At 45.8% G+C, this 22,522-nt stretch overlaps 1 protein-coding gene across 11 annotated transcripts in view; it reads left to right on the top strand.

Moving 5' to 3' along the window:
• The window catches only part of ryr1b (ryanodine receptor 1b (skeletal)), a 40,305-nt gene that overhangs the window by 3,468 nt on the left and 14,315 nt on the right, over positions 1 to 22,522 (top strand). For 7 of the 11 annotated variants that reach the window (XM_057048855.1, XM_057048848.1, XM_057048845.1 and 4 more), the window contains exons 3-73: positions 3,130 to 3,249; positions 3,343 to 3,444; positions 3,655 to 3,675; positions 4,594 to 4,668; positions 4,740 to 4,818; positions 4,884 to 4,996; positions 5,070 to 5,169; positions 5,506 to 5,602; positions 5,683 to 5,757; positions 5,839 to 5,995; positions 6,097 to 6,261; positions 6,363 to 6,484; positions 6,555 to 6,741; positions 6,965 to 7,100; positions 7,191 to 7,286; positions 7,474 to 7,592; positions 7,736 to 7,869; positions 7,957 to 8,198; positions 8,285 to 8,477; positions 8,553 to 8,769; positions 8,858 to 8,962; positions 9,193 to 9,296; positions 9,394 to 9,477; positions 9,550 to 9,709; positions 9,825 to 9,972; positions 10,045 to 10,250; positions 10,450 to 10,624; positions 10,743 to 10,951; positions 11,034 to 11,377; positions 11,540 to 11,672; positions 11,800 to 11,960; positions 12,155 to 12,317; positions 12,398 to 12,484; positions 12,571 to 12,797; positions 12,871 to 13,315; positions 13,393 to 13,962; positions 14,061 to 14,261; positions 14,339 to 14,450; positions 14,539 to 14,682; positions 14,810 to 15,083; positions 15,245 to 15,362; positions 15,462 to 15,594; positions 15,669 to 15,763; positions 15,851 to 15,986; positions 16,075 to 16,258; positions 16,329 to 16,440; positions 16,537 to 16,657; positions 16,747 to 16,916; positions 17,002 to 17,222; positions 17,341 to 17,431; positions 17,563 to 17,703; positions 17,788 to 17,951; positions 18,061 to 18,139; positions 18,233 to 18,322; positions 18,434 to 18,574; positions 18,648 to 18,725; positions 18,805 to 18,880; positions 18,963 to 19,086; positions 19,158 to 19,273; positions 19,356 to 19,423; positions 19,521 to 19,642; positions 19,876 to 19,925; positions 20,178 to 20,238; positions 20,413 to 20,539; positions 20,627 to 20,735; positions 20,824 to 20,905; positions 21,000 to 21,130; positions 21,264 to 21,584; positions 21,719 to 21,959; positions 22,041 to 22,128; positions 22,213 to 22,305. In XM_057048855.1, the coding sequence (XP_056904835.1) occupies positions 3,130 to 3,249; positions 3,343 to 3,444; positions 3,655 to 3,675; positions 4,594 to 4,668; positions 4,740 to 4,818; positions 4,884 to 4,996; positions 5,070 to 5,169; positions 5,506 to 5,602; positions 5,683 to 5,757; positions 5,839 to 5,995; positions 6,097 to 6,261; positions 6,363 to 6,484; positions 6,555 to 6,741; positions 6,965 to 7,100; positions 7,191 to 7,286; positions 7,474 to 7,592; positions 7,736 to 7,869; positions 7,957 to 8,198; positions 8,285 to 8,477; positions 8,553 to 8,769; positions 8,858 to 8,962; positions 9,193 to 9,296; positions 9,394 to 9,477; positions 9,550 to 9,709; positions 9,825 to 9,972; positions 10,045 to 10,250; positions 10,450 to 10,624; positions 10,743 to 10,951; positions 11,034 to 11,377; positions 11,540 to 11,672; positions 11,800 to 11,960; positions 12,155 to 12,317; positions 12,398 to 12,484; positions 12,571 to 12,797; positions 12,871 to 13,315; positions 13,393 to 13,962; positions 14,061 to 14,261; positions 14,339 to 14,450; positions 14,539 to 14,682; positions 14,810 to 15,083; positions 15,245 to 15,362; positions 15,462 to 15,594; positions 15,669 to 15,763; positions 15,851 to 15,986; positions 16,075 to 16,258; positions 16,329 to 16,440; positions 16,537 to 16,657; positions 16,747 to 16,916; positions 17,002 to 17,222; positions 17,341 to 17,431; positions 17,563 to 17,703; positions 17,788 to 17,951; positions 18,061 to 18,139; positions 18,233 to 18,322; positions 18,434 to 18,574; positions 18,648 to 18,725; positions 18,805 to 18,880; positions 18,963 to 19,086; positions 19,158 to 19,273; positions 19,356 to 19,423; positions 19,521 to 19,642; positions 19,876 to 19,925; positions 20,178 to 20,238; positions 20,413 to 20,539; positions 20,627 to 20,735; positions 20,824 to 20,905; positions 21,000 to 21,130; positions 21,264 to 21,584; positions 21,719 to 21,959; positions 22,041 to 22,128; positions 22,213 to 22,305 (10,485 nt within the window). The remainder of the gene's footprint in view (positions 1 to 3,129; positions 3,250 to 3,342; positions 3,445 to 3,654; positions 3,676 to 4,593; positions 4,669 to 4,739; positions 4,819 to 4,883; positions 4,997 to 5,069; positions 5,170 to 5,505; positions 5,603 to 5,682; positions 5,758 to 5,838; positions 5,996 to 6,096; positions 6,262 to 6,362; positions 6,485 to 6,554; positions 6,742 to 6,964; positions 7,101 to 7,190; positions 7,287 to 7,473; positions 7,593 to 7,735; positions 7,870 to 7,956; positions 8,199 to 8,284; positions 8,478 to 8,552; positions 8,770 to 8,857; positions 8,963 to 9,192; positions 9,297 to 9,393; positions 9,478 to 9,549; positions 9,710 to 9,824; positions 9,973 to 10,044; positions 10,251 to 10,449; positions 10,625 to 10,742; positions 10,952 to 11,033; positions 11,378 to 11,539; positions 11,673 to 11,799; positions 11,961 to 12,154; positions 12,318 to 12,397; positions 12,485 to 12,570; positions 12,798 to 12,870; positions 13,316 to 13,392; positions 13,963 to 14,060; positions 14,262 to 14,338; positions 14,451 to 14,538; positions 14,683 to 14,809; positions 15,084 to 15,244; positions 15,363 to 15,461; positions 15,595 to 15,668; positions 15,764 to 15,850; positions 15,987 to 16,074; positions 16,259 to 16,328; positions 16,441 to 16,536; positions 16,658 to 16,746; positions 16,917 to 17,001; positions 17,223 to 17,340; positions 17,432 to 17,562; positions 17,704 to 17,787; positions 17,952 to 18,060; positions 18,140 to 18,232; positions 18,323 to 18,433; positions 18,575 to 18,647; positions 18,726 to 18,804; positions 18,881 to 18,962; positions 19,087 to 19,157; positions 19,274 to 19,355; positions 19,424 to 19,520; positions 19,643 to 19,875; positions 19,926 to 20,177; positions 20,239 to 20,412; positions 20,540 to 20,626; positions 20,736 to 20,823; positions 20,906 to 20,999; positions 21,131 to 21,263; positions 21,585 to 21,718; positions 21,960 to 22,040; positions 22,129 to 22,212; positions 22,306 to 22,522) is intronic. The other 4 variants (XM_057048854.1, XM_057048853.1, XM_057048852.1 and 1 more) reach the window with 1 other exon arrangement.

The raw sequence follows: 22,522 nt of genomic DNA, 5'->3' as shown, positions 1-22,522 counted from the left end.
TCTGCATATAGAAATCCATCCATCCATCCATCCATCCATCCATCCATCCATCCATCCATCCATCCATCCATCCATCCATCCATCCATCCATCCATCCATCCATCCATCCATCCATCCATCCATCCATCCATCCATCCATCAAAAATACCCAGAGAGGAGCCAGACAGGCACAATGAGAGCGTGCTTCACCAAGAAGAGTCCAGAGAGATTCAAACCTGGGACCTTCTGGGACAGTGCTGACCACTGCACCACCGTAATAGTAGTGAGGAGAGGGAGGGAGAACAATAAAGCAGATCAATCTAAAGTGATATTTGTGATGATATATGTGATATTTTTGTGGTTTATTGGAGAAGTAAACCGTTATTTAAACGAGTGAACAGCAGCAGTAACAAGCAGCAGGATTCAGGACAGTGGCAATGCAGCGAGTGAGTGGGCCGCGAGGCTGAAAAGTGGGGCTTTACGGGTGCTGAGCCCAGGAGATGAACACATTCAGAGTGTCAAAACACACACACACACACACACACACACACAGACTCACACCTGTTGTCTGCCTGATTCTCTCACACTAGTTTTAAACAATTAAGAGGTTCTGCGCTGCTTCCTCAGGATGCAGATGGAAACAAAGAGGGATTCTGGAAAAGCAAACAATTCCAAAAGGACACGGCTGCTGTACTCAGCTTCAACGTGTGAACATGTGTTGCTCTTTCAATTTACAAATGCACTCTGTAAAAGAAAGCATCCAAGTAGGGTCGCACCCACGTGGAGAAACCTGAGCAGTGCGGCGTCTCGACCTGGCGCTCCGTGGACTCTGACAACATGGCTCAATGCCTCCATATCGTTACTAATATTTAATTTTGATGCATTAGCGGTGAGCTTATTTGGTTTTTGCACCGTTATGAGCTTATTTCACCTTTCCTCCTCGATAAGCGAGCGGATCCAGTTAAGGATCTCCAAATTAGTCCTCAAAGTATCTGCTTGTCAGCAGAAGGAGGGAACGTGATAGTGACAGGTGCGGCCCCCTAAAATAGGAGCGCGGCGGTGGGGGGAGGCCAGGAGTGAGTGCTGGGACCAAGGAGTTGAAAAGGTAAGAGAAAAGTGGACTGAATGATAGAGATATATTAAAAAATTAGACCATTTCCCATAGATTATTTTAGCCATTCCAATATTATAGTGATGACGTCACAATAATGTTCTCCTCAACTCAAATTTGGATGAAACTATCCTGGTGGTGATGTATTCGTTATTCCCCAGACAGCTGTTGATCCAGCTGCTACATTACCTGCTAATGGAAACCAGCATTCCAAACCTGCACCCCCCCCCCCCCCCCCCCCCCCTCCCGCTGAAGAAGAGCCAGAGGTCCTCAGGGTTACGGCAGGGAGCTTGCCCCTTTGACTGGAGAATCCTGGCTGTCTTCTTTGAGCGTGCACCATTAGGCCCTGGAGAATATACAAAGGCGTCCGATTTCATGGCCTGACTGTTAATCTCTGCTGCGTTACACACCTCTATTTGTGTGTGCCGGTGTTTGTTTGTGTAGCCGTCTGCCAGTTTACAGCCAATTGTCTGTACCGTTATCTCCGACCATGATTATCTTGATGGCAGAGACGCCTCAGCTGCCAAATCCAAAAACAGCTCATCTGTAATCCCACAGAACCCATATTTAATTTGTAATAAATGTGTTATAAAACAGGCCATCAGCCCACTGCTCCAGGTGGGTGGCAACACCCTCGCTCACTACTTCCTGCATTCCGCAGCCGCATCAGTTAAAGGTCACCTGAGATTAAGGTTTTGGTTTGTTTACAATAAGGCGTTGGGAGCACAGCCTTTTTAATCCTACGAGCTGATTCTATTAATACAAGCGTGAGTCAAGCAAAAAGGGTTTGCAAGTCCGATTTCACGATGCCAAAGTGGAAGTGATTCACACAGTGTGACTCTTGGAAGGATGCTTGGATGAAAAGATCAAGCACTGTGACCAATCGAGGACTGGACTGAGGTAGACGGACCCATGGAAGACGAGCCGGGCAGACGTCTGCAGTGCTGATGGAAATACAGAACCTTCTACCTGTTGTGCGTTAGATTATCCAGGCAGGTATGAAGAGAGTGTTGCAGGGAGCAGGCTTTGGTCCTACAGCTGAAGCAGGACGGGAACTTTCCAGCAAGTGAAACATTAGAGGCCACTGGGTGTAAAAGAGGACGGGATGTTATGAGCTCACTCATCTGCATCACTTTCCGTTTTGTGACATTAGCGCAGACGTGCAAAGTGGCCCTCCGCCACCTTTGCCCCCCAATTCCCCACACAACAACCGCGATAGGTGCGGTTGAGTCACGCCGGGAAGAGTGCATGTAGGACGAGAGCATTAGAATGAGTTTTAGACGGTGGAGGGGACATGTTGGGATCCTCTCCAGAGGTGTGTGAGCCAGGTTAAGCTGTGGATTCATTTGTGTGATGACTGAGTGGAAGGAGCAGCTGAGAATGTGTCAATGTCAGGTGTGGGTTTCACAGCGGTGGGGGTGTTTATTGCTGCATTTAAACCCACTCTCTGCAGGGTCCAGACATATGCAAGAAGTGACAAATTATTGTCTTTTAGTTTGTGGAATGTCTTTAAAATTATGTGTATTACAGAACCTACAGCATTCTCTACACACCATTTCACAGAATACACGTTTGCCATAGATTTGAGCTCCAACTATTCTTATATTACTCTTATGTATTACCCTTGTGTATGAGACATATATAAAATCCATTCAGGGTTCAGGAAGGTGGAAAAATGCTCTTGCCTGGGGTAGAGAACCTGTAGTCGATGCAGCTGAGCAGAAGTGTGGACATCTGAGCAGTGTAAAAATAAAGATCCAACCAAATATAACGCCTAAGTGTGGCAGAAACCTGGCTAAAAATAAACACACATGAGTAATCGTTGTAATTTCTAGATGTGGAGTACAGCAAGGGCCCACTTTCTGTTTTTATTAAGCACTCCAGCCAACTTTCTCTTTTTAGTGGTGTCTTAAACCCAAATAAACCCAAAAGGGTGTACCAATTTAGTAGTACAGTTGGCTAATACTGCATAAACTAAATTGAAAGTTCTTATTCTCAGTAAAAAGCCCAGTGACTGATGTTGGCTGTTTTGGGTACAGGATGACCAGGTTGTCCTGCAGTGTACTGCCTCCGTCCTGAAGGAGCAGATTAAGTTGTGCCTGTCCTGTGAGGGGTTCGGGAACCGTCTCTGCTTTCTTGAAACCACATCCAATGCTCAGGTGAGACGCCGACTTCAAGTCTCCTCTTGTTTGTACAAAGCTATGTGTAATCTGACCCCTTCCCTGACCTCTGTGCTGTTTGTATGATTGCAGAATGTGCCCCCAGACTTGGCCATTTGCACCTTCATCCTGGAGCAGTCCCTCTCTGTCCGTGCTCTTCAGGAAATGTTGGCCAACACGGTAGAAATGACCGAGGTACGTCTCAAAACTAGCAAATGGAAACCACGGGTTCTATCGTAGCGGTCACCTCCCCAAGTGTGTGGAACAGTCTGCCCGAGAATATCATTTAATCTACATCAGTGGAATCGTTCTAAATGTTTACAGTTGTTTTTATTATGACCCCCCCCACACTCCACATCTCTTATCTCACACATCCTCCCCTTCTTTTTTTGCTCTGCCTAACAGGCAGTCGATTTGGACAAGTGGGTATGTTAGTTAAAATGTCTTATTTTCTGTGTCCCTGGCAACTTAGCAGCTGTCTCTGTTTCTGTCCTGTTGTCCTCTGAATGTCTTTTTGATTAAAGTGGCACTTTATAGTTCATTTAAGGCTTAAGGTCCATTTTGCGTATACACTGTAGTCAAACTATGACCTCTTATTGATCATATTAAGGCTGTTTTTTTAAACTATATTTAAACCGTTTTTACATAATTAACGCACTTAAATCCCCTTTGTGACCTGTTGTACCTTTGACTTGTGCTTTAGTTGGTCTACACATGGAGCCATGTGTGGTATTTAATTCGCTTATTGTCACAGATTTTGTGTCATCTCTGGTCTTATTGGATTTTGGTGCATTATTACGGGTTTGGTGAGAGCCAGTGGGCGGATGAGAATAGCCTGACATGCACCCCAGTGGTTTATGAAACTGGACACCCCCAGTATGCCCCTCTGTTTCTTTATCTATAATTGTAAAAAGCCTCATTCATATAATCCATTTGCCAAAACCTCATTTAAACCAGTAGTGTCTGCTCTACATATTTCCAAATCAATGTAACCTTAATTTAAGCTATTTCTGACAGGGAAATAACACCCCAGCACCTGCCCCGGGCAAGCCCGGCGTTAATGTGTACTACAGCTTATGGTACATTGAGAGCACTTGACATTATCGCCCCTCGTTCATCCTGGCGGATTATCGGTGCTTAACCCAAACATTTTACAGTAATCAATGTTTTTTTCTTTGCATTCTTGCTGCATTGTTGCAAAGGTAGGATGTTTCAGTGATGTTTTGATGTCATTTGTGCGTGATGTGGTTGATGCTAGGGTTATCCAAGTGAAAATCAATTTGCTTGTCCTCTTGTCTGATCAAGACAAAAGCTCAAATATGCCTCTGTCCTTCTCGTCTCCAGTCGTCCCAGGGTGGAGGTCATCGCACGCTACTCTACGGTCACGCCATCCTGCTGAGACACAACCACTCGGGCATGGTAAGACTCTCGTGCAGGTTGTTTAAAGAGTGATGGAGCCGTCACGTCCTAAGGGAAACCTTTGTCCCCAGTACCTGAGCTGTTTGACTACTTCTCGGTCACTCACAGACAAGCTGGCTTTTGATGTGGGCTTACAAGAAGACTCAACAGGTAATACGAATATTCAGACTCTGTTGCTGAAGTCACAGCACATTTATTTTAACTCTAACTTTCAGGTGAGGCCTGCTGGTGGACCATTCATCCAGCCTCAAAGCAAAGGTCAGAAGGTGAAAAAGTCAGGGTGGGTGATGACCTCATCCTCGTTAGTGTGTCCTCTGAAAGATACCTGGTGAGGGGGTTTCCGTCCACTCTGCCACATGTACGCACTGTCCTAAACCTGACTTCCTGTCCCGTGTTAACAGCACCTGTCCTACGCCAGCGGAGATCTGATGGTGGACGCCTCCTTCATGCAGACGCTGTGGAACATGAATCCGATTAGTTCAGGATGTGAACTCGCTGAGGGTACAAGTCCACTGTACACTCTAAAGACAAATGATGGTGCCATTCAGGCCATGTTTAAAGAGCCTAACTGACAGAAATATTGCACAGTTATGTGAAATATTGCGATATTTGTATTTATGTGCCTAAATAGCACCAAAGTAGCACAGTTGATGTTCCACAGGCTGAACATTTCAATGGATTCCCAGGAACACTCCTTCCACCTCCTCTTTTCCTGTTTCCAGTGGCAGCAGCTCCTCCTGGTGTCATCTGAAATCCACAAGGAGCTTTTAGTCTTAGAGATGTGGTTCAGATTTAAATGTAAGAATAAGATGAATACATACATCTTTTCCTCCCCAGGCTTCCTCACTGGAGGCCATGTTCTCAGGCTGTTCCACGGTCACATGGATGAGTGTCTGGCTATCGCTACGCCGGAGGAAGGAGAGGAAAAGCGCAGGTAAAAAGCAAACGGCGCCACTTTGAATCTGTTAACCCGATGCCGCGTGACCACAGATAATACGTTGCTTCCCTCAACAGGATGGCTCACTATGAAGGTGGCTCTGTGTGCAGCCAGGCTCGTTCTCTGTGGAGATTGGAGCCTCTCAGAATAAGGTGAAGAAAGAAAATGTTAATCAGAGTTCTTTTATAAATACAGCGGTCTTATCTTGTGGGTATTGATGTCCATGCCTGCAGCTGGAGCGGTAGCCACATGAAGTGGGGGCAGTCTTTCCGTATACGCCACATCACCACTGGCCGGTACCTGTGTCTGGATGAAGAAAAGGGTCTGTTGGTGGTCGACCCAGAGAGGGCCAACACTAAACTGTCTGCTTTCTGCTTCCGCGCCTCAAAGGTGTAAAAGAATGTTTTAAGCTACTCTGTTGTCATGTTTATTGTCTCTCACTGTTGATATTCTTCCCCCACCCCTTCCCTCCTTCTGGTAACACTGAGCAGGAGAAGGTGGATGTGGCCCAGAAGCGTGACGTGGAGGGGATGGGAATTCCAGAGATCAAGTATGGAGAGTCCATGTGCTTCGTCCAGCATGTGTCCACAGGCCTGTGGCTCACATACGCATCCCTGGATGCCAAAGCTGCTCGTTTGGGAATGATGAAGAGAAAGGTTGGAGTTTACACTAATTTAAATGAAAACAATTGTAATGAAACAGAAATATATGACAAAGAAAATGAGGGGCATAAGGCAGTCATGTTGTCCATTATTAGGTCATTCTGCACCAGGAGGGTCATATGGATGACGCCCTAACAGTGTCCCGTTCTCAGACCGAAGAGTCCCAGGCGGCTCGTATGATCTATAGCACAGTTGGCCTCTTCAGGCAGTTCATCAAGTAAATTGAAGTTTTGAAACACAAACATGTTTCGTTTGGAAAATGTTGCTTATACTTCCTGCTGGTTCAGGGGTCTGGACACTCTGACTGGAAAGAACAAATCACCAGGGGCTTTGTCACTTCCTCTGGAGGGGGTCATCCTCTCCCTCCAGGACCTCATCTTCTACTTCCGTCCTCCTGACGAAGAGCTTGAGCATGAAGAGAAGCAGACCAAACTTCGCTCGCTCCGCAACAGGCAGAACCTTTTCCAAGAGGAGGTGATGTTGCCACACAAAGTGGAACGTTTGTCCATCATGTAGTCATTTAGCCTGTTTTTAATTACACCAAACAGTTGCAGAGGTATTTCATTGCTATCATACGTTCAATTTTTGGCTAAATTTCTGTCTGAGTTTTCATGTAAACAGCAAAGCCTCAGACTAAAAAAAGCACCTCGATGTGAATACCAAAGGAAACAATGGCCTTTCTGTGCTGTTTCCTTAGGGAATGATCACCATTGTTTTGGAATGCATCGACCGGCTGAACGTGTACAACACTGCTGCGCACTTTTCCGAGTTTGCTGGAGAGGAAGCTGCTGAATCCTGGAAGGAAATTGTCAATCTGCTTTATGAGCTGCTGGGTAGGAAAGCTGCAGAGACGTTTAACAAAGTATCTGCTGTTGAATTTTGGGGCAAATGTCATGATTCAACTGTCTGTTTTCAACGTGCAGCCTCTCTAATCAGGGGCAACCGCTCGAACTGTGCGTTGTTCTGTGACAACCTGGACTGGCTGGTCAGCAAGCTAGACCGCCTAGAGGCCTCTTCAGGTATAAGATTTGAGCTTATTAAATGTATGTGACATCTACTGATGAGAGCTTAAAGCCAACATTGAAACATATGTGCTGAAGTCACCACGATCTAAATAGACACTGTGCACCTGCCTACCTGTGTATGACACCTTTTTATATTCCTCTGCTACCTTTTTACCCTGTTGTCTTCTGTCGCTTTATTTAGGCATTCTCGAGGTGCTGTACTGTGTTCTGATTGAAAGCCCTGAGGTTCTGAACATCATTCAAGAGAACCATATAAAATCCATCATCTCTCTCTTGGATAAACATGGAAGAAACCACAAGGTTGGCTTTTTTTTTCTCAGTTGGAGTTCCTGCGTGTAGTTTTTCCGACTCCGCAGATTTTGAAACGCACTCCCTGTCAGCCGCTAGGTGGGAGTTCGTGTTAGTGCAGCTTTGCCCCATTTAAATGTCATATCTGCCTTCAGGTCCTGGATGTCTTGCGCTCTCTTTGCGTGTGTAATGGTGTAGCTGTGAGGTCCAACCAGAATCTCATCACTGAAAACCTACTTCCAGGTCGTGACCTGTTGCTGCAGACCAACATAGTTAATTATGTCACCAGGTACCTGAGCAACTTTTAAATACTTCAGTCAGAGTGGACCTGTCGTTTTATTATGGTTCTTACTGGTCCTTTCCCTTTCACCCTCAGTGTCAGACCCAACATTTTCCTGGGTACATGTGAGGGGTCCACCCAGTATAAGAAATGGTACTATGAAGTTATGGTCGACCACGTAGAGGCCTTTGTGACGGCACAGGCGACCCACCTGCGTGTGGGGTGGGCTATGACTGAGGGCTACAGCCCCTACCCGGGAGGAGGAGAAGGCTGGGGAGGCAACGGTGTGGGAGATGACCTTTACTCCTATAGCTTTGATGGACTGCATCTGTGGTCAGGTAAGAACATTAACTGCTATTACTACCATGTTGGTTCTATCATTTACTGTGTAATTTTAAGCACCTGCTCTCCAATTGGCATCCAGGCACCGTTCCCCGACAGGTGGCGTCACCTAATGCACACACCCTGGCTGCAGATGATGTTGTCAGCTGCTGCCTGGATTTGAGTGTGCCCAGCATCTCCTTCCGGATCAACGGACACCCAGTTCAGGGCATGTTTGAGAACTTCAACGTGGACAGCCTCTTCTTCCCTGTGATCAGCTTCTCTGCTGGCGTCAAGTAAACACAAGACCCACCACAATCTCCTGCTGGATAAGTTGGTAAAATAAAAACTGACCATCCCTTTTCTCTTAGGGCTCGGTTTTTACTCGGTGGTCGTCATGGAGACTTCAAATTCATGCCTCCACCTGGCTATGCCCCATGTTATGAGGCTCTGCTGCCCAGAGAGAGGATGCGTATTGAACCCATCAAAGAGTATAAGCATGATTTCAATGGCGTGCGCAACCTCCTGGGTCCCACTCTGTCGCTCACACACACGTCATTCACCCCCTGCCCTGTAGACACGGTTCAGGTAAACCACTAAAAACCACAAATGAGCTTTGCTCCTGCTGTTATTGCATCAGCTGAATTAGTTTGTTTTTTTTCCTTTTATTATTTAGATCGTGTTGCCGCCCCATCTGGAGCGCATTCGAGAGAAGTTAGCAGAGAACATTCATGAGCTTTGGGCTGTCACCCGTATTGAGCAAGGCTGGACCTACGGCTCAGTGAGTGTGGAGTCAATACGATACAACAGGAAGATTTTGCAAATTTACAGGAGTCTTAGTGGAATTTTCAAATTCAGCTGATAATGAATCTTTAAAACCAACAATAAGACTAATAGTTTTAGTACTTTCTACTTACATTCAAGCCAGAAAAACCTAAATAAAGCAAAAATTGTCCTTCTGAGTTACAAAAAATGAATTTGTGAATAATCTGTATTCATCTGCCTTCAAAGTTCAGAGACGACAACAAAAAACTCCACCCTTGTCTGGTGGACTTCCAGAGCCTTCCTGAGCCAGAAAGGAACTACAACCTGCAGATGTCAGCGGAAACTCTCAAGTGTGTTTGTGCTGTAGCTGAGACTCTACACGAGTTTTCACGTGCATATCAAAGGAGATATTTTAGCATGGTTGATCCTCCTATCTTTGCCCTACAGGACTCTCCTGGCGCTGGGCTGCCATGTCGGTATGGGTGATGAGAAAGCAGAGGAGAACCTTAAGAAGATAAAGTTGCCAAAGACGTATGTCAAAGTTACTGACTGTGTCTGCTTTGTCACCTTTCTTTGTCTGAAATGAAGTTGTGTGTCCTCTAGATATGTGATGAGCAATGCGTATAAGCCTGCCCCCCTCGACCTCAGCCATGTCAAACTGACACCAAACCAGAACCAGCTTGTAGAGAAGCTGGCAGAAAATGGGCATAATGTGTGGGCAAGGGATCGGGTACGACAGGGATGGACCTACAGCATCGTGCAGGTGACCTGTTCCTGTCTATTCGCAATCATTCAAAACATTTTTTTTGGTTAAAAAATTAGTTTTCTTTGTGTGAATCAAACAATCGTCATCACGCCCTGTTTTGTTACGACGCCAGGACATTCTAAATAAGCGAAACCCACGCCTGGTGCCTTATATTCTGCTGGATGAGAGAACCAAGAAAACCAATCGGGACAGTGTGAACAATGCTGTCCGCACCCTCATCGGCTATGGCTACAATATTGAGCCACCGGATCAGGAGAGCAGTAAGCTAGCTTGATTAAACAGGGAACAATCATAAATGAGGGCCCTCCAGTCATCGTGTGTTCTCTCTCCAGCCGGCCATGGTCTTGAGAACACGCGGGGGGACAAAGTACGCATCTTCAGGGCTGAGAAGTCGTACGCGGTCACCCAAGGAAAGTGGTACTTCGAGTTTGAGGCAGTGACAACGGGGGAGATGAGAGTAGGCTGGGCACGCCCTAATGTCCACTCTGACACAGAACTGGGAGCAGATGAACTGGCCTACGTCTTCAATGGCAACAAGGTCAGTCACCTTCGTCCACCACAGGCCATAGTTTGTAAATATTTCCTATGAAATTCTGGAATTCCCAATTTTGTCAATTGAAATATAGCATTAACTTGTGTGTACACCTTAATTATGTTTGTGGGGGCTTACATTTAAATAAAATTCAACAAATGCCATCAAGCATTTGAAAATCATTTTTCACGATCCCTTTTTCTAGGCTCAAAGATGGCATATCGGCAATGAGCCCTTTGGTCGTCAGTGGCAGTCTGGCGACGTAGTTGGATGCATGATTGATCTGACTGAGATGAACATCATGTTCACACTCAATGGAGAAATGCTGATCAGTGACTCAGGCTCAGAGATGGCCTTCAAAGATATTGAAATTGGGGAAGGTAAGACTTAAATTGACATTTTACCTTATTTAGCCAACATGAGCAAGAGGAATTAAAAGGTTGTTCCACGCAAGGGAAATCTTTATGCTCGTAATTTTCTGTTTTTCTTATGCTTCAGGCTTTATTCCAGTGTGTACGCTGGGCCTGTCACAAGTTGGAAGGATCAATCTGGGTCAAAATGTCAGCAGCCTGCGCTACTTTGCCATCTGTGGCCTGCAGGAAGGGTTTGAACCTTTTGCGATCAATATGAAACGAGACACAACCATGTGGTTCAGCAAAAGTCTGCCTCAGTTTGTGCCTGTACCTGCTGATCACAATCATATCGAGGTAATTATCTTCTCACCACAACCCTGAATTCTCGGATTTTCAAACCTAGAATCCAACCTTTCTACCTGTTTCTGTCTTCCAGGTCTCACGCGTAGACGGGACTGTGGACAGCGCCCCCTGTCTGAAGCTAACCCACAAGACCTACGGCTCACAGAATGCAAATACCGACATGCTGTTCCTCAGACTGAGCATGCCCATCCAGTTCCATGCGACCTTCAAGGTCCCAGCAGGCACCACGCCACTCACACGTGCCCTCACCATACCTGAGGATGTAGCCGTGGTGGAGCCCGACTCAGAGTTTGAAGTTCTGAAAAAGTCTGCAAGCCGTAAAGAGCAGGAGGAGGACAAGAAGGAGCCGTCTGTGCCTAAAGAGATCTTAGCAGAAAATGAAAAGGACACAATGTCAGAGAAGGGAAAGAAAAGAGGGTAGGTGGGAAGTCTGCTGAAAAATCAAGAGGTACAAGACCCAGTAGATGTAGATTAATATGTAAAAACCGGTAAAAAAATCAAATAAATAAAAAGGTGACGCAGCACATGTTATCAGATGGCCACTTCCACAAATCTAAATTCATTTTCTTTGTATTTCAGATTCTTTTCCAAGGCCAGAAAAGCTGCTATGACACCTCTGGCCCCTCCGCCACCTCCAACCGTGCCACGTTTGGTAGAAGATGTGGTCCCAGACGACAGAGACGATCCTGAGATCATCCTGAGCACTACCACTGTGAGCTAATGCTAACTGCAAATGTATTTGTATTTTCTATGCAGCATTCAGTCCGGTATGAGTTATTGCAATTTTATTCTTTTCTTTGACCATTTTTTCTCCTCTATTTCTAAATGATATATTTTAGTATTACTATTCTGTGAGGATCTTTGCCGGGCAGGAGCCCTCTGGTGTTTGGGTTGGCTGGGTCACTCCTGACTACCATCAGTACGATCAGACCTTTGACCTCTCTAAAGTGCGCAGTGTCACTGTGACTGTGGGAGATGACAAAGGCAACATATATAACAGGTGAACCTTCATGATGTAATAACAAAAACGATGTTGGAGACAGCTGATTCCACACACATACTCATTCGGCAGACAGTTTAAGAAAAGCAACAAATCTGTTCAGAGGTCTTTAAATGCAGGTTATGACCCCCCCCCCCTCCAAAAAAAACCTAGAAAATACAAAATAAAAGTGTTATATCTACTGTTCACTGCAGCATGAAGCACAGTAACTGCTATATGGTGTGGGGCGATGACCTCGTGAGTAATCATCAGACCCGCTTCAGCCAAGAGGACATGGTGATCGGCTGCTTGGTCGACTTGGCGACTGGGCTCATGACCTTTACAGCCAACGGAAAGGAGATAAACACGTTCTACCAGGTAAGGAAAGATGGGTTTTGGTTGTGAGTGTGACTCCGAGGCATGGCGCACCGGTCAAACCCGAGGCCCTTTTTTTTCAGGTGGAACCCAACACCAAGCTCTTCCCTGCTGTGTTTGTTCAGCCCTTGAGTCAAAACATGGTGCAGCTGGAGCTGGGAAAACTCAAGGTGGGATTCTTCCATGTTAGAAAGAAGGAAGAAGGAGACACATCTTTGCTGACGTCTTTGCTCTCTCACCCCTTTTCCCCTCTCAGAATATAATGCCCATCTCAGCAGCCATGTTCCGCAGCGAGCGCAACAACCCTGTCCCTCAGTGTCCTCCCAGGTTGGACGTTCAGATGTTGACGCCTGTCATCTGGAGCCGCATGCCCAATCGCTTCCTCAACCCAGACGTGGGCAGAGTCAGCGAGAGGCTGGGCTGGGTGGTAGAGTGTACGGAACCTCTTATCATGATGGCTTTGCACATTCCAGAGGAAAACAGGTCAGTCAAGGTGTCCTCAACATCTGCTCGGCCTGACTCGAGCACACAGTTTGCATCTGTGTTTCTTCCTCAGGTGTATTGACATCTTGGAGCTGTCGGAACGTCAGGATCTGATGAAGTTCCACTATCACACCCTTATGCTCTACTGTGCCGTGTGTGCACTTGGCAATAACCGAGTGGCTCACGCCTTATGCAGCCACGTGGACGAGTCCCAGCTTTTCTATGCTACTGAGAATACCTATCTGCCTGGACCGCTCCGCAGCGGTTACTATGACTTGCTCATTAGCATTCACCTGGAATCTGCCAAACGGGCACGACTGGGAACTAACAGAGAGTTTATTGTCCCCATGACTGAAGAGACTCTGAGCATCAAGCTTTATCCTGATGCAGTGAAGGCCCATTCTCTACCCGGCGTTGGCCTTACTACCTGCCTACGACCCAAACTTCATTTCTCTTCCATCAATTTTGTGGGTACAGACCTTGACCTTTACACCCTTAGTCCTGTTTTCCCTCTGCAGGTAAGAATTATAGGCTCAATGGTAAGAATTTACAATGCTTTGTTGCCTTTCCTGACCATTATCACTATTGTTTTCAGGAGTTGAAGAACAGGGCTATTAGTATGCTAACAGAAGCTGTGCTGGATGGTAGTCAGGCTATGCGGGATCCAGTAGGGGGCAGTGTCGAGTTCCATTTTGTCCCAATCCTGAAGCTGATCAGTACATTGCTAATTATGGGCATCTTCAATGATGACGACACCAAACACATTCTCAAGATGATTGATCCAAATGTGTTCAGTGGAAAGGATGATGAGGAGGAGACTGACAAACCTGTGGAGGGGGGACCTGCTGAAGGAGAAGGTGACAAAGCAAAGGGGGAAGAATCAGAGGAGGCAGCTGAGCTTGAGGATGAAGGGGTCGGTGATGAAGAGGAGGAGGACGAGCTGAAGAATCTAAAAGGGGATGATACAGAGGAAGAAGCAGAACCAAAAGAAGAAGGAGAAGAGGAAGAGAAGGAGGAGGGGGAAGCCAAAACAGGAAAAGTTGATGGAGAGAAGATGGAAGAGGAGAAGGAGGCAGAGGTGGTAGCAGTTGATTTGAAAGATGAAGAGGAGGGCCTGGAAGAGGGATTACTCCAGATGAAGCTGCCAGAATCTGTTAAACTTCAGGTAATTGTCGTGTATATTCACCCCCCCAACATATCTTTCAATATCTGATGCATTTTTGGTCTGTTGCCTTCTAAAATGATTTGACACACCTCTCTTAGATGTGCACACTCCTCCAGTTCTTCTGTGACTGTGAGCTCAGGCACAGAGTCGAAGCCATCGTGGCCTATTCAGATAAGTTTGTCCACGATATTCAGGACAACCAACGAATCCGTTATAATCAGTTAATGAGAGCCTTCACCATGTCTGCTGCTGAGACAGCGAGGAAGACCCGAGAGTTCCGCTCACCCCCACAGGACCAGGTATTACCTATATCATTTGACTATTCTACAATAGATAAAATATTGTAGTCTCATGATGTCATTGGTTCCTCATCAAGGTGCTTTTGCTGACCAACTTCAAGCACAGCCTGGAGGATGAAGAGTGTCCCGTGCCTGACAATGTGCGGGAAACCCTGAAAGAGTTCCACAACGACCTCCTGCTTCACTGCGGTGAGGTTTCCCTTTTTTTCCTGAAGGTGTGAATTATTTTATGCAGAATATTTGACTCTAAAGGTTGATTATCTTCTTGGGCATGTAGGGATACATATTGAGGAAGAGCCAGTGGAGGAAGAAGTTGACACTTCGCTGCGAGGCAGGCTCCTCAGCCTGCTGGACAAGATCAAGAGCATACGAGGGAAGAAGACTGAGGAAAAACCGGAGGTTGAGGAGGAAACAAAACCGAGTAAGAGCAGCAAAACTCTCAAAACACTGTCAAGTTCAACCACTTTGTTCCAATGCAAGTAGCCAGAGTGAATAAGTTTGGGAACATAACAAATGATTTAACAGATGTACTACACCTATTTTCTAAGGCACCCTCCAGGAGCTGATCTCCCACACCATGATCCACTGGGCACAGGAATCATTCATTCAGAACCCTGAGCTGGTGCGGCTGATGTTCAGCCTGCTGCACAGGCAGTATGACGGCCTCGGCGAGCTCATTCGAGCACTGCCCAAAGCCTACGCCATCAACGCTGTGTCTGTTCAGGACACCATGGACCTTCTGGAGTGTTTGGGCCAAATACGGTCCCTACTTATTGTCCAGATGGGCCCAGAAGAGGAGCGACTCATGATTCAGAGCATTGGGTCAGTGTGGGAGGATCAGAATTACATAACATGCATTTTATTTTCAGTAAATCCAGGCGAAATCAGTTCCTCCGCAGCTCTTTCTTACCAACTAACTTTATATTTATTTAATTTATTCAAAAATAGTAAGAAAAGCAATAGTTTTTGTTCTTGTTTTTCAGGAACATTATGAATAACAAGGTGTTTTACCAGCACCCAAACTTGATGAGAGCTCTTGGCATGCATGAAACTGTCATGGAGGTGATGGTCAATGTTCTGGGTGGAGGAGGTGACTCAAAGGTAACCGACCGGTCATCAGAAAGTTGTAAGCTAATGGCTAATGGATTCTGCCATTAGCTTTGATGCAATCACTTTATCTCTTTCACTTTATCTCTGCAGGAGATTCGATTTCCGCAAATGGTGACCAACTGCTGTCGTTTTCTGTGCTACTTCTGTCGGATCAGCCGACAGAACCAGCGCTCCATGTTCGATCATCTGAGCTACCTGTTGCAGAACAGCAGCATAGGCTTGGGTGAGCGTCCCTGACCTAGTTTTGGTTTTATTTTTGTCCTGATTTTCACTGATTCACTGTGTTTATTTCCACAGGAATGCGTGGGTCCACTCCTCTGGATGTTGCTGCGGCCTCCTGTATTGACAACAATGAGCTGGCCTTGGCTCTACAGGAGCAGGACCTGGAAATGGTTTGTATGGATTTTTTTTTAAAGTGTTTGCAGTGAACTCTTTTAATCGGCCTTCTTGTCTGTCACATGTGTGGTGACACCCTGCAGGTGGTGACATACTTGGCTGGTTGTGGGCTGCAGATGTGTCCGATGCTCCTTTCTAAGTGCTACCCTGACATCGGCTGGAATCCATGTGGAGGAGAGAGATACTTGGATTTCCTCCGCTTTGCTGTCTTTGTCAATGGTCAGAACCCTCATATGATGATTCCCATATACAGTATTCTAAAGATTGTGTCTAGCAAATGATGGATGGGAATAATGGCTTCTTGCAGGAGAGAGTGTGGAGGAGAATGCAAATGTGGTGGTGCGCTTACTGATCCGTCGTCCTGAGTGCTTTGGGCCGGCCCTGAGAGGAGAGGGCGGGAACGGTCTCCTGGCTGCCATGGAGGAGGCCATCAAGATCTCCGAGGATCCCGCTCGCGATGGACCCACTGTCAAAAAGGACAGGCGCTTCATGTGAGTGAAGGCAGCGGGTGTGATATTCCAGAAAACACAATTTTGTCATATCTTTCTTTTACGCGGGCAGGTTTGGTGGTGAGGAGCAGCAGGAGGAGAACCGGGTCCATCTGGGAAATGCCATCATGTCATTCTACTCTGCCCTCATTGACCTGCTTGGTCGCTGTGCCCCCGAGATGCACGTATGTGAAGATATGCTGTTCAGACAGCTGATTTAGGTCAAGGCTTGTGTTTGAACAGTTTTCACAATGTCATTTGTTCAATATTCATATCTACAGCTGATTCAAGCAGGCAAGGGTGAGGCTCTACGGATCAGGGCCATTCTCAGGTCTCTGGTGCCAATAGAGGACCTGGTAGGAGTCATCAGCCTGCCTGTCCAGATTCCTTCTTATGGCAAAGGTTCGATATGGAGTCGGTGCTGTGTATGGACACACTGTAAATGCCAGTGTTTGTTTTCTGATCTGTGATTTCTTTTGCCAAAATTGCAGATAGTCAAATTGTTGAGCCCAAAATGTCTGCCAGCTTTGTACCAGACCACAAGGCATCCATGGTTCTGTTCCTGGATAGAGTTTATGGCATCGATAATCAGGACTTTTTGCTGCATGTCCTGGAGGTTGGCTTCCTTCCTGACATGAGAGCTGCAGCTTCTTTGGACACTGTGAGTTTAAAAAAAAATTAAAGATTAAAAACTTCAGCTGGAGTTCACGTATGTCATCATCAAGCATCTTCCTCTGCGATTTTAGGTGGCTTTCAGTACGACTGAAATGGCCCTGGCACTGAACCGCTACCTCTGTTCAGCCGTACTTCCTCTGCTCACCAAGTGTGCTCCACTCTTTGCCGGCACGGACCATCGGGCCATCATGATCGACTCCATGCTCCACACAATCTATCGTCTGTCCCGCGGCAGAGCCCTCACCAAGGCGCAGAGGGACGTCATTGAGGAGTGTCTCATGTCACTCTGCAAGTTAGTGCTCGCTGCCGTCTCTATATTTCGGAATATTTCATTCGTGGGCTTCAAATGCATGTTATGCAAATTAGCTTTTGCTGGTTTGTTTTCTGATGAATTATCATGGGATGTACAGATACCTGCGGCCGTCCATGCTGCAGCATCTGCTTAGACGGCTGGTGTTTGACGTTCCCATCCTGAACGAATACGCAAAGATGCCCCTCAAGGTTTGTTGGTTTGCTTTTTTGTTATTGTATCGGCAGGAAACGATCCAAATTATACTGATTTACACTATTATGATGTGAATAAATTACATGAAATTGACAATAATGAAATGCCTGCTATTTCCCACTTCTAGCTTTTGACTAATCATTATGAGCGCTGCTGGAAGTACTACTGCCTGCCTAATGGATGGGCTAATTTTGGGGTCACGTCAGAAGAGGAGTTGCATCTTTCTCGTAAACTGTTTTGGGGGATCTTTGAATCTTTGGCCCACAAGGTGGGTCAGGAGTTTTATTTGCCAATACCTCATTATACTTTAATTAACCCATTTTAAACATTAGTCATGTCCTTCAAATCCTAGAAATTTGATGCAGAGCTATTCAAGATCGCCATGCCCTGCCTGTGTGCCATAGCAGGAGCCATCCCACCTGACTATGTGGATGCCAGCTATTCCTCTCACACTGAGAAAAAAGCCTCTGTGGATGCTGAAGGCAACTTTGATCCCAAACCAGTCGAGACCACAAAGTGAGCAGACGACGCGAGCTGCACAGAAATAGCTGAATGAACTACACAGAAATTAAAAGTATGAGGAGTGCATTATGAACTATTTATTATTCTACTCTGTCTCCCACAGCACCATCATCCCAGAAAGGCTGGATGCTTTTATTAACAAGTATGCAGAACACACTCATGACAAATGGGCCTTTGAAAAGGTCAGTTATGCATATTCTTTGCAATCAAACATGAAAATAATCCCACATTTAAGTAGTTGCTTTAATGATTATGCAAATTGTATTGATTTTCAGATTCAGAACAACTGGACATATGGTGAGGTCCTGGACGAGGACGCTAAGACTCACCCAATGCTGCGCCCTTACAAGACATTCTCAGAAAAGGTCAGATTTAAATTAGCAGTGTCTTATGTGAACCCTGTGTACATTATACAGGCCACTGTTGCCACGTTTTCTACAATTATTTAATTGCTGAACCCTCTTTCTGTTGGTCAGGACAAGGAGATTTATCGTTGGCCAATCAAAGAGTCCATCAAAGCCATGCTGGCCTGGGAGTGGACCCTGGAGAAAGCCAGGGACGGAGAGGGAGAAGTTGAGAAGAAAGCTGCCATACGCAAGATCTCCCAAACTGCTCAGGTAGAAAAGACAAAGTGACAAATGAGTAATTGTCCTCTAATAATCAAGAAATGTCTTTTCCTTACTGGTGCAGGCCACCTATGATCCCAGTCATGGCTACAGCCCTCAGCCAATAGATATCTCGGGAATGACTCTGTCCAGAGAGCTGCAGGTACATTTGCGATCTTTATAGCAAGGATTGTTTCATAATGTTCCACATTTGTGACATTTTCTCCTAATTATCAATGCAGTCTATGGCAGAACAGCTGGCTGAGAACTATCACAACACCTGGGGAAGAAAGAAGAAGGTGGAGCTCCAATCCAAAGGTGTGATGGCAGTTGTCTTTTTGACATATATTATTATTGTTATTATTATTTTGTGGGGACTATAGTTTTATGTCTGTGGTAGGTGGGGGCACCCACCCCCTGCTGGTGCCGTATGACACCCTGACGGCTAAGGAGAAGGCCAGAGACAGAGAGAAGGCCCAGGACCTTCTCAAGTTCCTCCAGCTCAACGGATATGCTGTGACAAGGTGGGTAGACTGGTCTGATCCGGAGAGTGTTGCTTTCAAGCATGTTTATGTCCTCCTCCCTCCGTCCTCAGGGGAATGAAGGACATGGAGCAGGACATTTCCTCTATTGAGAAGCGCTTTGCTTACGGCTTCCTTCAAAAGCTTCTCAAATGGATGGACATCGCCCAAGAGTTCATCGCTCATCTTGGTAATTGGAACTTGTACACAGTTTAGATTTGACTTGCTTTTATTTCCTGCACTTCTCCATGATTCCGCTTTTGTCAAAACAGAGGCTGTGGTCAGCAGTGGAAGAGTGGAGAAGTCCCCTCATGAACAGGAGATCAAATTCTTTGCCAAAGTGAGATGCAAAATTGCTTTAATAGCAGAACTGTACTTGCAGGTACATTTTAGGACTTTTTTGTTTGTAATAGGTGGTGCTTTATGTTGTTTTATAGATCCTTTTGCCATTGGTGAACCAGTACTTCAAGAACCACTGCCTCTACTTCCTGTCCACGCCTGCTAAAGTCTTGGGCAGTGGAGGACATTCATCCAATAAGGAGAAGGAAATGATTGCAAGGTAAAATTAAGAGAGCAAAGGACTGAAAATAACAGTTTGTGTAACGTAAGGTGATATGTTCCTACCCTTTTGTGCGGCTGCGCTCTGATTCTTCCGCTACTCATCCTCTCTTTTGGCAGTATCCTTTATTCACCTGACCTTTTATTTTTGGTGTCACTCCAAACATCTGTCCTGCCCTGTTCTTCTTACCTGCCTCTCTGTCCTTTTCTCCTTTTTTTCTCCTCATACCTCAGTATCTTCTGTAAGTTGGCAGCTTTGGTGAGGCACAGAGTTTCTCTTTTTGGTAAGGAATGGGATCCCTGGATTTTCTCTTTATTTTTAACAACTTATTCACTCCCTGATCCTTTGTTCTGTCCTTCAGTGTCTTAACATTACAACACTTAATCTGTATGATGCTTACAACACTAAAATGACTGAAATATACAACTTTTTATGTCAAAATGACACATCTTTAGGGTGTATCTAGTCACTAGATTCTACTCTATTGGTGTTGGAGGACAGCCTCAGTGACACATTTTTTATGTGCTGTTTCTAGGAACCGATGCAAGTGCAGTTGTGAACTGCCTGCATATTCTCTCAAGATCTTTGGACGCCAGGTAACTCATACTCACGTCCCACCCAAGCCAAACAGATAATAGAAGGTTTACACAGGGTTCGCTGAACATCCACAGTCAATGTAGTGTCTCTTAAGTTTGTTTCGGGTCTCACTGTATGCTTCATGTCATTTTTAGATGACTAAAAATTGTGCGTCTGCTGTTACCTTTTTGAAGGACTGTTATGAAATCCGGCCCTGAGATTGTCAAAGCAGGCCTGCGTCAGTTTTTTGAGAGCGCCGCCGATGACATTGAAAAGATGGTTGAGAATCTAAAGCTCGGCAAAGTGTCTAGTCGGAATCAGGTCAGCGTCAGGAGCCTCCACTTGTTGACCTGCACGTTGTTCTTGCAGCTCTGTATATTTACCTTCAGTATCTATGGATTCCTGTAGGTTAAAGGCGTGTCCCAGAATATCAACTACACCACCATCGCCCTGCTCCCAGTCCTCACATCCCTTTTTGACCACATTGCGCAGCACCAGTTTGGAGATGATGTCATCTGTGAGTGAAGCGTCTCTCTCCTTTTGACTCATTCCTGTAGAAAACTACCTTAAAGCTGACTTAAACCTTCCCCTCTCTACGTCTCCAGTGGATGACTTGCAAATATCCTGCTATCGCATCATGTGCAGCATTTACTCTTTGGGCACGGTGAAGACTCCACATGCAGAGAAGTGAGTAGTCACTGCGAGTATCAGAGAAATGCTTCTAGTTATAATAAGAAAAGCGTTGCTGTTATTGATTGCTTGTATTTTCCGTCCTGTGCAGGCAGCGGCCAGCTCTTGGTGAATGTTTAGCCCACTTAGCAGCTGCCATGCCCGTGGCTTTCCTTGAACCGACGCTGAATGAGTTCAACACGTTTTCTGTTTATACGACTAAAACTCCCAGAGAGCGATCCAGTGAGTTTTCACGATTGCTGTCTTTTTCCTCAATATACATTCTCTTATGAAGCACAATAGCCTTTTCTGCTTTTAGAACGGTTTTCTCATCTCCTAGCCTCTTATGCTCCCCGTTCTCTCTCTTCTTGCTCAGTTCTGGGTCTTCCCAGCCAAGTGGAGGAGCTGTGCCCCGACATCCCAGAGCTGGAGGTTCTGATGAAGGATATCCATGACCTCGCTGAGTCTGGGGCTCGCTACACAGAAATGCCCCACGTGATTGAAATCACCTTACCCATGCTGTGCAACTACCTCCCGCGCTGGTGGGAGAGGGGTCTTGAGAATTTCCCCGAGCAGGAAGGTCAAATCTGTACATCCGTCACCTCGGAGCAACTTAACCAGTTGCTGGGCAGCATCATGAAGATTGTGGTGAACAACCTCGGCATCGATGAAGCTTCCTGGATGAAGCGACTGGCAGGTCAGTATCCACTAATCCTGCTGCGTCCGTACCACATGTGGTGATTTCTGATATTCATCATACCTTTCCTTCTTAGACCATCTCATTTTTTGCCATTCCTGACAGCTGATGTTCTCCGTGTGTCCGTTGTTCAGTGTTTGCCCAGCCCATTGTTAGCAGGGCCAAACCAGAAATGCTTAAATCCCACTTCATCCCCACCATGGAAAAGCTAAAGAAGCGATGTGGGAAAGTCGTGGCTGAGGAGGATCATCTGAGAATGGAGGGCAAGACAGAAATAGACAGTGAAAACGGGACGATTCGGGATGAATTTGCTGTGCTTTGTCGGGACCTGTATGCGCTCTACCCCTTACTTATACGTTATGTAGACAATAGCAGGTAAATAGCACACAATATATTCATAGTGTCTCCAGTCTGTAGTTTATATTGCTTTAATATTTACTGTTGTTTAAAATAAAGAGCGAGATGGTTGACAAATCCAGACCCAGATGCAGAGGAACTTTTTAGAATGGTGGGAGAAGTCTTCATTTTCTGGTCCAAATCCCATGTGAGTCCTTTGTTAATCATCTTATTTTTCTATATACTGGACTGTTGGCAGTTTACTCCACCTGATTTATGTTTTTTTCCCCAGAACTTTAAGAGGGAGGAGCAAAATTTTGTGGTGATGAATGAGATCAACAACATGTCCTTCCTGACTGCTGACAGCAAGAGCAAGATGAGCAAGGTGAGAGTGGATATAAAAAAGGCTGATACTTAATTAGATGTTTAATTTGCTTACTCCATATCTTATGCTGTAACTCATTTGAGACTAAACTCTAATAATTAATATGTCACTCTGTCACTAACAACATCCATTACAAGCAGGGAAATATTTTAAGGGGACTCCCTCTTGATCTATTCTTTGCTGTGGTGTCTTCCCTTTCCCGAAGGTTGCTAAGGAT

This window comes from Takifugu flavidus, chromosome 12 (assembly GCF_003711565.1).
Source record: "Takifugu flavidus isolate HTHZ2018 chromosome 12, ASM371156v2, whole genome shotgun sequence".
Lineage (NCBI taxonomy): Eukaryota > Metazoa > Chordata > Actinopteri > Tetraodontiformes > Tetraodontidae > Takifugu > Takifugu flavidus.
The sequence above is the reverse complement of the archived record's forward strand: the minus strand, read 5'-3'. Positions and strand labels throughout refer to the sequence as shown.